At 45.4% G+C, this 17516-nt stretch overlaps 1 protein-coding gene across 4 annotated transcripts in view; it reads left to right on the forward strand.

Annotated features, from left to right (window-relative positions):
- Positions 1–17516, forward strand: part of tmem67 (transmembrane protein 67) — a 432102-nt gene that overhangs the window by 15105 nt on the left and 399481 nt on the right. For all 4 annotated transcript variants that reach the window (XM_070893974.1, XM_070893984.1, XM_070894002.1 and 1 more), the window contains one exon: positions 7477–7568. In XM_070893974.1, the coding sequence (XP_070750075.1) occupies positions 7477–7568 (92 nt within the window). The remainder of the gene's footprint in view (positions 1–7476; positions 7569–17516) is intronic.

A 17516-nucleotide genomic window follows, 5' to 3' on the forward strand; every position in this document is an offset into this window, starting at 1 on the left:
TCCAGGCATCGGAAGCGCTGCTTGAGCACTCCAATTGCCTTTTCGATGATGTTGTGTGTGGCTAGATAGTTGTCCTTATAGAATTGCTCGGCTTCTGTCTGAGGCTTCCGGAAGGGGGTTCATGAGCCAGGTGGCGAGCCCGTAACCTTTATCCAGCTCTGGCCTTGTGGCTAACGCTCAAACAGGTATGAGACACTGCTCTCACACGAGATGAAAGCATCATGGATGCTCCCTGGAAATTGGGCATTTACTGCCATGATGCGCTGAGTATGGTCGCAAACGATCTGTACGTTCAAGGAGTGGAATCCTTTTCGGTTTCGATAAATCTCTGGATTGAGTAAAGGTGCTTACAGGGCGATGTGCGTACAGTCAATGGCAACCTGAACCTTGGGGAAGCCAGCAATTCGTGCAATACCTATAGCTCTCTCATTCTGTGTCTCCTTGGTAATTGGGAACTTTATAACGTCCATCCTGCGTGCGTACAGTGCAGTAGTCACCTGGCGAATGCAGCGAACTGCAAAATGGAGCATCTGTTCCCTGTCGATGCCTGAAAGAAGCCGGAAGCATGGAAGGCAAGTGCCACAGTCACCTTCACACCATGGGTAGTGCAGTGCAGTCCTGTTGTCGCTGGTAGGCTGTAGGCTGTGGGTCTGCCTTTATGAGCTGGCATATCTCTTCAGAAGCGCAGTCTTCTAATGCACTATGCCTCAGACAGGTGCAGGTAAGAGCGCTGTTCCCTGTAAACTCGGGGGGGGGGGGGGGGGGTGGTAAGGCCTACTCCGCATACGTCTGCAAGTTCTTTGATTATGCTCAAAATACTCTTGAATAAGCCTTCCAGCTCGATGCTGCATAGAAAAAGCAGCCGGCAATAATGGCAGAGATAGTATAGCCCCCATTATTTTAAATGTCCTTAAATATCCTTAAAAATGAACAATAAACTCACAAAAAGCTCACTGTGTAAAATGCAGCCTTCCCTCCAAATCCTTTTATGCACTGAACTTCTGCTCCGTTTTTAAAGATAGCGCTGGGTGCACCTTGAGTCCGACCTGGTAAAATTTTATTTTTTCGGGCATGTTTTTGGGCAGGCGATAAAAATGGCGATATTGGCGAATTTTCCGCCGCCGGCGATAGCGGAGCGTTGCACGCCGATTGACATCATAAAAAATGGGCGGGAGATCATTTTTAGTGCCGTCGCAAAACCGCTGACGAATTTTCTGCCATGGTGCTAAATTTTGTGCGACTCGTTTAGTGCCAATAAAAATGACTTTTTCCATTTCGTCATGGCGGAAAAAGGGGCGCAAAGCTGCCAAATTTCTAGCCCAATAAGTCTTATGTCTGGGCACATTTCTTGTCTACAAAACCTCACTTGCTGTTGTCATATTTTTTACCAACTTTTTCCTATTATAAATTTCCATCTCCAAATTTATAATGGAATCTAAATGTATAGAATTGTCATACTATAATTATATCTCACACCAGTGGCAGCACTGTAGCACCTCAGCTTTGGGACCCCAGCTCTTTGGCCTGTACCATAGAGAAAATCCCATGTTCCAACCAACTCTACTTTTCAGCTTCCCAAATTGCCCTAAGTTTTTCTATATACAGAATTCGCGGTCGGAGGCTTCCCGTGGCCCGATGTCTCCGACCCCCAAAATTTCTACGGAAGTACGTGGAATTTCGGAGACTTGTGGTCCTAAGCCTCTACCCGAAGGCCTGCATAGTGGCCCATGTATTCCAAGAGTTTATGTACTTCATACGCGTCCCTGGGATCACGTTGGCTGGCCCAACCAATCAAAATGGGGATAATCCCATTCCTACTCCATTTCTACAGAGCTGCTATAAGTATGAATGAGAATACCCCCAGAAACACACAAACACATTAAATAAATAAATAAATAGAATACATTACATATTTAAAATGCAATTTAATTAAATATTTTATACAAAAAATATATTTTTTAACTCTTTTTAGAAACATAGAAACAAAGAAAATAGGAGCAGTAGTAGGCCATTAGGCCTTTCGTGCCATTCAATATGATCATGGCTGATCCTTTATCTCAGCACCATATTCCCGCTTTTTCCCCATACCCAATGATGCCTTTTGTTTCTAGAAATCTATCTATCTCCCTCTTAAATATATTCAGTGACTTGGCCTCCACAGCCTTCTGTGATAGAGAATTCCACAGGTTCACCACCCTTTTGAGTGAAAAAATTTCTCCTCATCTCGGTCCTAAATTTCCTTCTCCGTATCCTGAGACTGTGACCCCTTGTTCTAGATTTCCCAGCCAGGGTAAACATCCTCCCCGCATCCAGTCTATCCAGTCCAGTCAGAATTTTATATGTTTCAATGAGATCCCGTCTCATTCTTCTAAACTCTAGTGAATACAGGCTGAGTCGACCCAATCTCTCCTCATACGACAGTCCTGGCCATCCCAGGAATCAGTCTGGTGAACCTTCACTGTACTCCCTCTATGGCAAGTATATCCTTTCTGAGCTAAGCAGACCAAAACTGCACACAGTACTCCAGGTGTGGTCTCACCAAGGCCCTGTATAACTTTAGTAAGACATCCTTGCTCCTGTACTCAAATCCTCTTGCAATGAAGGCCAATATACCATTTGCCTTCCTAACTGCTTGCTGCACCTGCATGTTTGCTTTCAATAACTGATGTACAAGGACACCCAGGTCTCTCTGTACATTGACACTTCCCAAGCCATCACCATTTAAATAATACTTTGTCCTTATGTTTTTCCTACCATAGTGAATAACCTCACATTTATCCACATTATATTGCATCTGCCATGTGTTTGTCCACTCACTCAACCTATCTAAAACGCCTTGCAGCGTCTTTGCATCCTCCTCACAACTCACAATCCCACCTAGTTTTGTGTTGTCAGCAAACTTGGAAATATTACATTTGGTTCCCTCATCCAAATCATTTATATATATTGTGAATAGCTGGGGCCCAAGCACTGATCCCTGTGGTCATCATCATCATTATAGGCGGTCCCTTGGAATCGAGGAAGACAGGCTTCCACTCTAAAAATTAGTCCTTAGGTGGCTGAACAGTCCAATATGAGAAACACAGTCCCTCTCACAGGTGGGACAGATAATCGTTGAGGGAAAGGCTGGTTCACGTGTGTGGCTATGGGCTTCAACACCTCTTGGGCTACCAGGGATCCCAGTGCTGTCTCTAAGTCGGCCTCTACCTCTCTGGGGAAATTATACTGTTTCTGCGGCTGGGACATAGGGTTTCCTTGTACCCTGACTTCTACCCCCGTCACCCTACCGCAGTCGTGTTTGTGTGTGGCGAACAATGCGAGATTGTCCCGCACGTAAGCCTGGTACTCGGCCGGGGTAGTATTAACCAATTGCTCGAGGTCGTAACTACCCTTCGGTTCATCGTACACACTGTGCCTTTTCCTTCCCCTTTCCCTGGGATCACAACTTCTTCCTCCTTATCGGAACCCACTGCTCCCCAAAGGCAGTGATTCCTCAAATCCACTATGATTCTGTGGGCTAACGTAAGTTTGGCCCCTAGGACTTCTGACCCCGGCTGCTCCCATTTCAGCAGAACGCACTTTCATTTTGCGTGGAGTGATCCTAAATCGATGGCTAGCGGCCTGGAGATCGACTCCGCCTGCTCGTTCCCTGTGAACCCCACCAGACTGTGTGGAACCTTGCTAGACCAAGGTGAGGTAATCGGATTATTTGCGTGAATCACCGTACTGTAAGCCCCGGTGTCCAACAAATACTTCCCCACTACCTTCTCCACCCCCATCTTCACGCATGGTCTACTCCATTCATCGTACGTGAGCGAACACAGGTACTCAGACTGGGTGCGTGCTAGTCAGGGAAGTGGGCTTACTGGAGCGGTCGGGATTTCCCTGCTCACGGCAGTGTCTACCCTTCCCTGCTGTGGCACAAAAACTGTCCGAAGGGCGACCACCAGAACATCAAATTGTCCCTTCGCCTCGACAGGTTTTGTCTTAGGCACTGGAGGATCCCCTTTGCCTTGCCCCCTCCTCGTGGCCGGGCGGTCTCTCCTTCAGTGTCCCATTTTCCCACACCCGAAACACGTCCTAGCCCTCTCTGAGCTACCCCCTTCCTGATGCCATTCCTTTTTATTACCCTCACTGGCCTTTAACTCGTGAACCTTTCCTTGAACTGGTTTGATCTCCTCTTCCACGCTGGCCTCAAATGCCAGACTCATGTGACAGAGTACATTGGCGTCCGTGTTCTGGAGATTCTCAACGTCAAACCAATTCTCGGACTTTACCCTAATCCGGGGCAAACTCTTTGACACTAGGGTCCTGAGCCAATGGTTCCTGGGCTCCCTCTGCAACTGCGCTCGGTCCAGCACTCCATTGCATGCTTTATTATAGACCGGCCAGAGCCGGTCCGCAAAAGCCTGAGGTGAGTCAAGCTATGAATGTTTTCTTGGCAGGGCCTGTGATTCCCACTCTCAAACCCCCTACTACTAGCTACCCTGTAAGCTGTCTTAATATCCTTCAGTTGCCCCTCCAGCCCGTTTACTTTGCCCGCTAAACGAGCGGTTTCCTCCCGTGCGACCTGTCCTTGAGCTTGGCCTGTTACCTGACACTGCAGGTACTCCCTTTTGTTACGGGAGGTTTCCACCTGAGTGTGCCTCTCCTGTTTTTCTTCGCTCAACTCATCTAAAAGCCTCGTTCCTACCATGGCCCTTGCGGCTGACTGCTCCTCAGACTCTTTGAGCTCTGCCTGAAGCCTACCAACCTGCTCCCTAAGCAGTTGGACTTGTTTCTGCAGACACAGGAGCCAGATGGCCTTTTCTTTGCCTTTCTATGCTCCTTACTCCCCATCCACTCAGCAGCTTTGTCCTCCGGACTCTCAGCCCGCAAAAGGTCTAGTACCCACTATTGTGTTACATTAACTTTCCCAAAGATATATGAAGAAATCCTAGCCCTCATTGCCGATGTCTTAGCCTTAATATCCTCCATAACTCTCTGTTCAGTACACCCAGCATCCTGCCACGGTCACCAGATTCTGTAAGTGGTTTCTCATAGGTGTTTTTGAAGCACCCCCACTTTACAATAGTTCTAATGCTGGGGATTATTACTGTACGGAACAGATGACGAGTCACAGACAAATACTTCAGTCTCAACTGGCAATGCTTTATTAAAGTTAAAACAAATACCTGTACCCAGAAAAACCACACACACCCTGGTGTGTAAAACAAACAAATGCAGTACAATACACAATATGGCCTGTCTAAACAGGCCCCTGACGTGAAGTACCCATGTCTAAAACACCTCCCCTGAAAACCCCTAAAGCTTGGTTGGGACACACAGCATCCTTTCACACTATGTGGTGGTCTTAAAGATCCGTGGGCTGGGATAAATGGTCACCAATTACCTCTCTGGCTTACTCGCTGCTTCTCCCAATGAGGCGTACCTTCTGGGTCTGTACCAACTGTGGTATTCAAGTCCAGTCTCAAGATCAGCCTCCCAGTCGAAGTAGCAAGGCTCTCTTGGCTCGTAGATGGTGATTTCTTCTCTCCGTTCCAGAGGGAGTGCTCGGTGCTTGTGCGTTGCAAGCAGGCGTAGAAGATGGGAGAGAGAGAAATGGCTTCCAACTGCCGTTCTTATACCTGCAAGGCTGCTTAAAATCCAACTGTCCTTCCCGCCTGAAGCTGTCCAACTGAAAAACAAAAATTATGTCTTTGCCTGCCCCTTTGTCAACTGGGCTGTCCCTCGATGGGTGGTTCCAATGAGTCTGTGGTCAAAATAGCTTTCCTTTGTCTTTCGATGGCCTGAAACCTCGGCCACTTTACTTAATGTCACTGATGGGTTCCAATTCCATGACAAAAGGCGCTCATCAACCATGATGTTACTGCATTCAGCCATTCTTATTCCTGCGCACTTGATGTGTATTCAACTTAAACATGTTTGGACGTGCTCCAGGTCAGCTTTTCTGCTGTACCGTGAATATGTCCCAGCAATGTTCAACACTTATAAGTCCAAAAGTTCACACCGATGTTTTCGCCGTATCTTACACGGGAGATTTGTAGGAACTTGCAGAGACAACATTGGTGGTATTTCTCCCGCGACTTGAGGTGTCTACTGTACATGGTCCACGTCTCTGAGCCATACAGGAGGGCGGGTATTACAACAGTCCTGTAGACCATGAGCTTGGTGGCAGATTTGCTGAGAGCGTGCAGAAATCAAGCGCAGGCAGCGGAAAGAGCGTGCGGCAAACCAGTGCCACCCATCCCTTCCCTTAACGACTATCTGCCCCACCTGTTTCAGAGACTATGGTTCTCGTATTGGACTGTACAGCCACCCAAGAAGTCATGTTAAGAGTGGAAGCAGGTCTTCCTCGATTCCGAGGGACTGCCTATGATGATGATGATATTGAGTATACAAGAGCAGACATTGACGATGAGATTCAACACCGCCTTCGGCCGCCAGAGGGAAAGAGTGTTTGAACACCAGGCCCTCAAATCTGATCCCTGTGATACCCCACTAGTCACTGCCCACCACCCCAAAAAAGACCTGTTTATTCCTACTCTCTGTTTCCTGTCAGTTAACCCATTTTCAATCCATGCCAATACATTACCCCCAATCCCACGTGTTTTAATTTTGCACAATACCTCTTATGTGGGACTTTATCAAAGGCATTCTGAAAATCCAAATACACTACATCCACTGGTTCTCCCTTATCTATTCTATCAGTTGCATCCTCAAAAAACTCCAGTAGGTTTGTCAAACATGATTTTCCTTTCATAAATCCATGTTGACTTTGTTTAATCCCATTGATATTATCTAAGTGTGTCGTTATCACATCCTTTATAATAGACTCTAGCATTTTCCCTACTACTGAAGTTAGGCTAACCAGTCTGTAGTTCCCCATTTTCTCTCTTCCCTCCTTTTTTAAATAGTGGGGTTACATTTGCCACACTGCAGGAATTGTTCCATAATCTATAGAATTTTGGAAGATGACAACCAATGCATCTACTATTTCCATGGCTACCTCTTTTAGTACTCTGGGATGCAGATCATCAGGCCCTGCGGATTTATTGGCCTTTAGTGCCATTAGTTTCTCCAGCACTATTTTCTTCCCAATAATTATTTCCTTTAATTCTTCTTGCTCACTAGAGGATTCTTGACAGATTGCAAGTTCCGGGTTTAGGCACATGCGCTTCACATACCTAAACCTGGAACTTGCGCGGCCCTTATGGGTTCGTGCGCACTTCCTGCGCGCCCATAGGGGCCGCGAATTCAGGCCCAATAATATAAAATCAAATTATTATATAAAAATAAGGAGACAATATATAACTTTAAAATGGGGACAGAATTATGTTTGTATACTGTACTCCAGTTATCCCCTGCTCTCTAACCCCTCTTCTCCTGAAGAGTAAACCATATGCAATGTCGCAGAACTTTGACTTGTATGTGCTGTTTTGGTTTGACTCAAAGTCATATATTATCTTCTTTCAGGTACATCATGTGTGTGCCTGCCTGGTTACCACCTAACGTCTAACAAAGGTGGCCCTTCTATTACCTGCAAAAAATGTCCTGGCCAATATCCAGTAAGTAAATTGCTTTTGTATTTTATCTGAACAGTGATGCATAGTACAAATTTTAGATCTGCATCCTAGTCATTGAATGGCACAGTATTATGGTTATTGTGTTGATGGATAGAAATGTAAAATAGTAAATTTGGGGGTAAAAGAACAATGAAAGGAAGAATACCCTAAACCAGCACACCATTAACACAAAATCAACATGCACACAAGAAGGCACAGCAGAAAGACTGCAGGGAAGAAGGAATCAGTGTCCTGATTGTCAGGACAGGTAACAGACAGAGAGAAAGGCACTATCCTTTTTATATTAGGATAAGATTCTCCAAAGTAGGTTAGTCAAATGCATGTTCTTTATTTTGTAACAATATTCAAACAGAAATTATAATGATTGCACCAAATTAATTTAATCATACTCACTGTTTTGTATGTTTCATCTACTGAGGAATAAAGAAGCTTAGGAACCTAGTGTTAACTCAGTCTGCCTCTGCAGGCAGGGGAATGGGAACCTATGCAGGGAGACAGAGGGAAGTAGAATGGGGGCAGAAGCAAAAGATAGAAAGAAGAAAAGTAAAAGTGGAAGGCAGAGAAACCCAAGGCCAAAATCAAAAAGGGCCACATTACAGCAAAATTCTAAAGGGGCAAAGTGTGTTAAAAAAACAAGCCTGAAGGCTCTGTGCCTCAATGCGAGGAGTATTCGTAATAAGGTGGACGAATTAACTGCGCAATTAACGAATATGATATAACTGGCATCACGAAGACATAGCTCCAGGGTGACCAAGGTTGGGAACTCAACATCAGAGGTATTCAACATTCAGGAAGGATAGACAGAAAGGAAAAAGAGGTGGGTAGCGTTGCTGGTTAAAGAGGAAATTAACGCAATAGTAAGGAAGGACATTAGCTTGGGTGATGTGGAATCTGTATGGGTGGAGCTGCGGAATACTAAAGGACAGAAAACTCCAGTGGGAGTTGTGTACAGACCACCAAACAGTAGTAGTGAGGTTGGGGACAGCATCAAACAAGAAATTAGGGACGATGCAATAAAGGTACTGCAGTTGTCATGGGCGACTTTAATCTACATATAGATTGGGCTAAACAAACTGGTAGCAGTATGGTGGAGGAGGATTTCTTTGAGTGTATTAGGGATGGTTTTCCAGACCAATATGTCGCGGAACCAACGTGAGGGCTGGCCATCCTAGACTGGGTGATGTGCAATGAGAAAGGATTAATTAGCAATCTTGTTGTGCGAGGCCCCTTGGGGGAGAGCGACCATAATATGGTAGAATTCTTTATTAAGATGGCGAGTGACACAGTTAATTCAGAAACTAGGGTCCTGAACTTAAGGAAAGGTAACTTCAATGGTATGAGATGTGAATTGGCTAGAATAGACTGGCGAATGATACTTAAAGGGTTGACGGTGGATAGTTAATGGCAAACATTTAAAGATCACATGGATGAACTTCAACAATTGTACATTCCTGTCTGAAGTAAAAATAAAACAGTAAACCTGAGTACAGGGGCAGGGAGGTGTTACTACAGTTGTACAGGGCCTTGGTGAGGCCACACCTGGAGTATTGTGTACAGTTTTGGTCTCCTAACTTCAGGAAGGACATTCTTGCTATTGAGGGAGTGCAGCGAAGGTTCACCAGACTGATTCCCGGGATGTTTGGACTGACATATCAAGAAAGACTGGATCAACTGGGCTTGTATTTACTGGAGTTCAGAAGAATGAGAGGGGATCTCATAGAAACGTTTAAAATTCTGATGGGTTTAGACAGAAAGAATGTTCCCAATGTTGGGGAAGTCCAGAACCAGGGGTCAGAGTCTAAGGATAAGGGGTAAGCCATTTAGGACCGAGATGAGGAGAAACTTCTTCACCCAGAGAGTGGTGAACCTGTGGAATTCTCTACCACAGAAAGTTGTTGAGGCCAATTCACTAAATATATTCAAAAAGAAGTTATATGTAGTCCTTACTACTAGGGGGATCAAGGGGTATGGTGAGAAAGCAGGAATGGGGTACTGAAGTTGCATGTTCAGCCATGAACTCATTGAATGGCGGTGCAGGCTCGAAGGGCCAAATGGCCTACTCCTGCACCTATTTTCTATGTTTCTATGTTTCTATCCTCAAAAAACTCCAGAAGATTTGTCAAGCATGATTTCCCCTTCATAAATCCATGCTGACTTGGACCGATCCTGTCACTGCTTTCCAAATGCGCTGCTATTTCATCTTTAATAATTGATTCCAACATTTTCCCCATTACTGATGTCAGGCTATAATTATTGGTTTCCTCTCTCCCTCCTTTCTTAAAAAGTGGTGTTACATTAGCTACCCTCCAGTCCACAGGAACTGATCCAGAGTCGATAGATTTTTGAAAATGATCACCAATCCATCCACTATTTCTAGGGCCACTTCCTTAAATACTCGGGGATGCAGACCATCAGGTCCAGGGGATTTATCGGCCTTCAATCCCATCAATTTCCCTAATACAATTTCCCGCCTAATAAGGATTTCCTTCAGTTCCTCCTTCTCACTAGACCCTCGGTCCCGTAGTATTTCCGGAAGATTATTTGTGTCTTCCTTCGTGAAGACAGACCAAAGTATTTGTTCAATTGGTCTGCCATTTCTTTGTTCCCCATTATAAATTCACCTGATTCTGACTGCAAGAGACCTACATTTGACTTCACGAATCTTTTTCTCTTCACATATTTGTAGAAGCTTTTGCAGTCAGTTTTTATGTTCCCAGCAAGCTTCCTCTCATACTCTATTTTCCCCCTCCTAATTAAACCCTTTGTCCTCCTCTGCTAAATTTCTCCCAGTCCTCAGGTTTGCTGCTTTTTCTGGCCAATTTATATGCCGCTTCCTTGGATTTAACACTAGCCCTAATTTCCCTTGTTAGCCATGGTTGAGCCACCTTCCCTGTTTTATTTTTACTCCAGACAGGGATGTACAATTGTTGAAGTTCATCCATGTGCTCTTTAAATGTTTATCATTGCCTATCCACAGTCAACCCTTTAAGTATAATTTTCCAGTCTATTCTAGCCAATTCACGTCTTATATCATCGAAGTTACCTTTCCTTAAGTTCAGGACCCTAGTTTCTGAATGAACTGTGTCACTCTCCATCTTAATAAATAATTCTACCATATTATGGTCATTCTTCCTGAAGGGGCCTCGCACAACAAGATTGCTTATTAGTCCTTTCTCATTACACATCACCCAGTCTAGGATGGCCAGCCCTCTAGCTGGTTCCTCGATATATTGGTCTAGAAAACCATCCCTAATACATTCCAGGAACTCCTCCTCCACCGTATTGCTACCAGTTTGGTTAGCCCAATCTATATGTAGATTAAAGTCGCCCATGATAACTGCAGTACCTTTATTGCACCGTCCCTAATTTCTTGTTTTGTGCGGTCCCCAACCTCACTGCTACTGTTTGGTGGCCTGTACACAACTCACAACTGGAGTTTCCTGCCCTTTGGTATTCCGCAGCTCTACCCATACAGATTCCACATCGTCCAAGCTAATGTCCTTCCTAACTATTGTGTTAATTTCTTCTCTAACCAGCAACGCTACCCCAACTCCTTTTCCTTTCTGTCTACCCTTCCTGAATGTTGAATACCCCTGGATGTTGAGTTCTCAGCCTTGGTCACCCTGGAGCCATGTCTCCGTAATCCCAATTATATCATATACGTTAATAGCTGCCTGCGCAGTTAATTCATCCACCTTATTACGAATACTCCTCGCAGTGAGGCACAAAGCCTTCAGGCTTGTCTTTTTAACACACTTTGTCCCTTTAGACTTTTGCTGTAATGTGACCCTTTTTGATTTTTGCCTTGGGTTTCTCTGCCCTCCACTTTTACTTTTCTTCTTTCTATCTTTTGCTTCTGCCCCCATTTTTCTTCCCTCTGTCTCCCTGCATAGGTTCCCATCCTCCTTCCATATTAGTTTAGCCCCTCCCCAACAGCACTAGCAAACACTTCCCCTATGACATTGCTTCCTGTCCTGCCCAGATGCAGACCGTCTGGTTTGTACTGATCCACCTCCCCCAGAACCAGTTCCAATGTCCCAGGAATTTGAATCCCTTGCCCCTGCACCACTCTTCAAGCCACGTTTTCATCTTAGCTATCCTGCAATTCCTACTCTGACTAGCACATGGCACTGGTAGCAATCCTGAGATTACTACCTTTGAGGTCCTGCTTTTTAATTTAACTCCTAGCTCCCTAAATTAAGCTTGTAGGACCTCATCCCATTTTTTACCTATATCGTTTGTACCTATATGCACCACGATAACTGGCTGTTCACCCTCCCCCTCCAAAATGTCCTGCAGCCGCTCCAAGACATCCTTGACCCTTGCACCAGGGAGGCAACATACCATCCTGGAGTCTCGATTGCGGCCATAGAAACGTCTGTCTATTCCCCTTACCATAGAATCCCCTACCACTATAGCTCTCCCACTCTTCTTCCTGCCCTCCTGTGCAGCAGAGTCTCCCATGGCGCCATGAACTTGGCTGCTGCTGCCTTCCCCTGATGAGTCATCCCCCCCAACAGTCCCCAAAATGATATATCTGTTTTGGAGGGGGATGACCACAGGGGACCCCTGCACTGCCTTCCTTCCACTGCTCTGCCTGATGTTCACCCATTCCTTATCTGCCTGAGTAATGTTTGCCTGCGGTGTGACCAACTCACTAAACGTGCTATTCACAACATCCTCAGCATCGCGGATGCTCCAGAGTGAGTCCGTGCACAGCTGCTGTCCCGCAATGCGGTCTGTCAGGACCTACAGCAGGATACACTTCCTGCACATGTAGTCGTCAGGGACACTGGAAGCGTCCCTGACTTCCCACATTGCACAGGAGGAGCATGACATGTATCTGAGCTATCCTGTCATGACTTAACCCTTAGATTAACTTAATTTGGCAACAATGTCAAAGTTTACCTCCTGACAAGGAAATGAAAAGAAGAAAAAAAGATTAAATACTCACCAATCCACCAGCCAATCACTTACCCGCTTGGCTGTGACGTCACCTTTCAATTTCTTTCTACTTCTTTGTTTACTTTCTGCTTCTGCACCTGCACCAGCTATCTCCTCCGACTCCCGCTGGCTGCTCCCCGACGGTCGCGCCCTATTATGGGCTGCTCCTCCGATTACAGGAAATTAGAGAAATATGCAAATTTCGGGTTTGGGCAAGGGGAAAATGGAGAGGAAATAAGGTCTGATGGGCTGGGAGAGGGAGGTAATTGAAAGCAGAAGCCATTGAATGGATGTTGTCAATCTTTTAACAAAGAAGTCCATGAACTTCTCACATTTATTGTTGCAGTGGAGAGAGATTTGAGAAGACTGTTAGTGGTGGAGATGAGAAGCATGGCGCTATTTTTGTCATCCTGGATGATAATAGAATATTGGGCGGTTTTGGTGATGGGGATCAGGACACGGAAGTGATTTATTTGATCTCGACAAATTTGGTGATGAATGATTAGACCAGTTGACCACCAAAGACGTTTGGTGGACTTTGGACATAAGGGAGTGGAGATGAGAAGTATACCAGGAGGAATGACTCGAGTGAGAGAGTGTAATGATTTTAGTGGGGACAGGGGCATCAAAGATGTTGGAGAGGATGTGATTTAGTAAGTCAGTAGCTGTAGAGATGAATAGTAGGCCCAAGGCTAGGTAGTTGGGAATTAGAAAGTGCAGGGGTAAGGGACTTTTCCAGGATTTTTCCAGGGGCGGATATAAAAAGAAGTGGGTTTAGAAGGGGGAACGGAATATGAGTAGAGAGTGATATAAGGAAATTGTTGGAGTTTGCATTATCAATAATGGTTACGGAGGGGATAGCGAGGCTACAAGAGATGATAAGATCAAGGGCCTGGTCATGTATATGGATGGGGGAACTGACATGAAAGGAGAGATTAAGGGAGGAAGGGTGGTGCAAGATAAGTTGGTGTGAGTAAAGATGTGCAGGAGTAGGGTAGGGAAGGCAGAGTGATGGGGATGTGATGAGTGGCACAGCAGGATGAGGCTGAGTGTGATTTTGCAATAATGTTTCGTGATCTACTAAGATCAGTGAACGGTTTGTGCCTCTATAGCCAGTTCCTCCTGATGACATCCTGTGCAATGTGCAACCAGCTGCAAGAGTCCTGGGAAGGTCTCTTCCGCCCATTAGAAGGGAAGAAAACCTCCCTGTGTGCTGTGACTCCCTGCATAAGCATCAGGAGGGAGTCATGGGAGAGCCTGGGTGCAGCTGTGCACCTTTGTGTAGTGCTTCTCAGTATTTGCAGCAAAATCAATGGTACTTTATCAAAGGCCTTTTGAAAATCTAGATAAATTACATCTACTGCATTACCCACTTCTACTTCCTCTGTTGCCTCTTTAAAAAATTATATGGGGTTAGTCAAGCAAGACTTTCCCTTTTGAAATCTATTCATTATTATATTTTTGGTTCTTTGTGTTTGATTAGTTTATTTAATATTTCTCCTCTTTATTTTAAATGCAGTTATCTCATTTCTAACCTCATCATCTAATGTCATCTCCACCTGTTCTGTCTCCCTGTTAAATACTGAAACAAAGTAATTATTTAATATTTCTGCCATCTCTCTATTGCTACCTGTGATATTATCCAGTCCATCCCTTAATGGCCCTATTCCCATTCCGACTTTCCTTTTTTTATTTATGAGCCTGTAAGATATTTTATTATTTTGTTTTATGTTCTTTGATCATTTAATTTCATAGTTCCTTTTGCCTTTCTTATAGTTTTTTTTTGTCTTATCTTCTATTCTCTTCATATTCTTTCTTGTCATGCTCTCCCCTGATGTCCATGTACTGAGTGTATGCCTCTTTGCCAAGGGAAACAGGCCCCTCATAATTTTATACACTTCAATTAAATCTCTCCTCAGCCTCTTCTGTTCCAATGACCCTGGGCTATACAAACTCTCCTCATAGCTAAAATTCTGCAGTCCTGGCAAGAGGATAAATAAAGAGTGGGCCCTATTAGAGACCATAAAGGAAATTTGTGTGCGGAGGCAGAAAACGTGGGTATAATGAATACTTTGCATCTGTTTTCACAAAAGAGAGGGGTGATGCAGACATTGCAATGAGGGAGGAGGTGTGTGAAATATTAAATGAGATAACCACAGTGAGAGAGGAAGTATTAAAGGGCTTAGCAGCTTTGAAAGTGGATAAATCCTCAGGCCCGGATGAAATGTATTCCACGCTGTTAAGAGAAGCAAAAGAGGAAATAGCAGAAGCTCTGACAATTTTCCAGTCCTCTCTGGCTACAGGTGTGGTGTCAGAGGACTGGAGGACTGCTAATGTTGTACCTTTGTTTAAAAAGGAAGAAAGGGATAGACTGAGTAATTACAGGCCAACCAGCCTAACCTCAGTGGTGGGAAAATGATTGGAAAAAATTGTATAGGACAGGATAAATCTTCATTTGGAAAGACATGGATTAATCAGGGACAGTCAGCATGGATTTGTTAAGGGAAGGTCATATCTGACAAACTTGATTGAATTTCTCGAGGAGGTAACCAGGAGGGTCGATGAGGGTAATGCGTATGATGTAGCATATATGGATTCTAGCAAAGCTTTTGATAAGGTCACACATGGCAGACTGGTCAAGAAAGTAAAAGTCCATGGGATCCAGGGCAAAGTGGCACGTTGGATTCAAGATTGGCTCAGAGGCAGGAAGCAAAGGGTAATGGTTGATGATTGTTTTTATGACTGGAAGACTGTATCTAGTGGGGTTCTGCAGGGCTCAGTGCTGGGTCCCTTGTTTTATTGTGGCACAGGTTGGACCTCTCTGGTCCGGCACCCTTGGAACCTGACCGGTGCTGAACCAGAGAATTTTCCGAACCACGGGAGGTCAACTGGTGACAACGCTGCTGACAACGACCCAGACACGTTCTGCGCATGCGCTGTGCAGAAGCCTACTGCATAGCATTTAGTCGTCCAGGATCACTCTGTTTTTTAAAATCCTCAGGCCCAGCTTCGGCACCTCAGTCAGCCGCCTGCCTTTCCCTTCCCTTCCCTTTCCTTGCCCGGCCCGCTCACCTCAATGAACACCAACACCTCAAAAACCACGAACATACACAGAAAAAAAACTGGAGATCAGAGATAAAGTGGAGGATGAGGTCAAGGAAAGACGCCAACCCTTATCCACGATCCTACTCCCGGCGCCAGTCTGTGTGTAAACCACGAGCAGAGCCTGATTGATGGAAGCGGCAGCCTCCTCGCGCCGAGACACACACACAACAACCCCCCGAGACCACGGCGGCCCACACACACACACAACGGTTCTTGCACCGTGGAGTGTGCAATGGATTCTAATATGGAGAATAAGAGCTTGCCTCCCTCGCCGACCCCCCAGCCCACCCCGGGTAGGTCAGAGTGCCTTGCACAATGCACAATGCATAATGCACAGACGCAGACCCTGCCCCCCCGCCCGCCCCAAGAAAGAGATAGAGACAGCAAGCTGCGGGAAGTACCATTGTGTAACATGCTTTGTGTCTGTGGCTCTTGCTTGCAGCCTGTGGGTGTTGTCTCCAGCACCAATAGAAGATTTGCTGACTAACGGTTGCTCCAGTCAATCGCCGCAAATGCACACCGCAGCAGCACCCCTGCCTAGCCCGCACGCAGCAACACTGTTTAAAGGGGCAGTCCACGCCAGGACTGATCCCGGACCAGGGATGTTTCCGGCCTAAAGAGTCCCGGTCTGGAGAGGTACAACCTGTATTTATCAATGAATGTTGGGGGTATGATTAAGAAGTTTGCAGATGACACTAAAATAGGCTGTGTGGTTGATAATGAAGAATAAAGCTGTTGACTGCAGGAAGCTATCAATGTACTGGTCCGAACAGTGGCAAATGGAATTCAATCCGGATAAGTGTGAGGTAATACATTTGGGGAGGTCTAAGAAGGCAAGGGAATACACATTAAATGGTACAACACTGATAAGTGTAGAGGAACAAAGGGACCTTGGAGTGCAGGTCCCTGAAGATAGCAGGCCAGGTAGATAAGGTGGTTAAGAAGGCATATGGAATACTTGCCTTTATTGTTCGAGGCATGGAATAGAAGAGCAAGGATGTTATCTTCAAGAATTTTTTGAGGATATAACTAGTAGAGTGGACAAGGGAGAACCAGTGGATGTGGTGTATTTGGACTTTCAAAAGGCTTTTGACAAGGTCCCACACAAGAAATTGGTGTGCAAAATTAAAACACATGGTATTGGGGGTAATGTAGATAGAGAACTGGTTGGCAGACAAGAAGCAGAGAGTTAGGATAAACGGGTGCTTTTCAGAATGGCAGGCAGTGACTAGTGGGGTGCCGCAGGGCTCAGTGCTGGGACCCCAGCTATTTACAATATACATTAATGATTTAGATGAAGGAATTGAGTGTAATATCTCCAAGTTTGCAGATGACACTAAGCTGGGTGGCGGTGTGAGCTGTGAGGACGACGCTAAGTGGCTGCAGGGTGACTTGGACAGGTTAGGTAAGTGGGCAAATGCATGGCAGATGCAGTATTAAGTGGATAAATGTGAGGTTATCCACTTTGGGGGCAAAAACACGAAGGCAGAATATTACCTGAAGGGCAGCAGATTTGGAAAAGGGGAGGTGCAACGAGACCTGGGTGTCATGGTATATCAGTCATTGAAGGTTAGCATGCAGTTACAGCAGGCAGTGAAGAAGGCAAATGGTATGTTGGCCTTCATAGCTAGGGGATTTAAGTATAGGAGCAGGGAGGTCTTACTACAGTTGTACAGGGCCTTCTGTTCGGTTTTGGTCTCCTAATCTGAAGAAGGACGTTCTTGCTATTGAGGGAGTGCAGCAAAGGTTCACCAGGCTGATTCCCGGGATGGCAGGACTGACATATGAGGAGAGACTGGATCGACTGGGCCTGTATTCACTGGAGTTTAGAAGAATGAGAGGGGATCTCATAGAAACATCTAAAATTCTGACGGGACTGGA

The sequence above is a fragment of the Pristiophorus japonicus genome, chromosome 1 (genome assembly GCF_044704955.1).
Source record: "Pristiophorus japonicus isolate sPriJap1 chromosome 1, sPriJap1.hap1, whole genome shotgun sequence".
NCBI classification, from domain to species: domain Eukaryota; kingdom Metazoa; phylum Chordata; class Chondrichthyes; family Pristiophoridae; genus Pristiophorus; species Pristiophorus japonicus.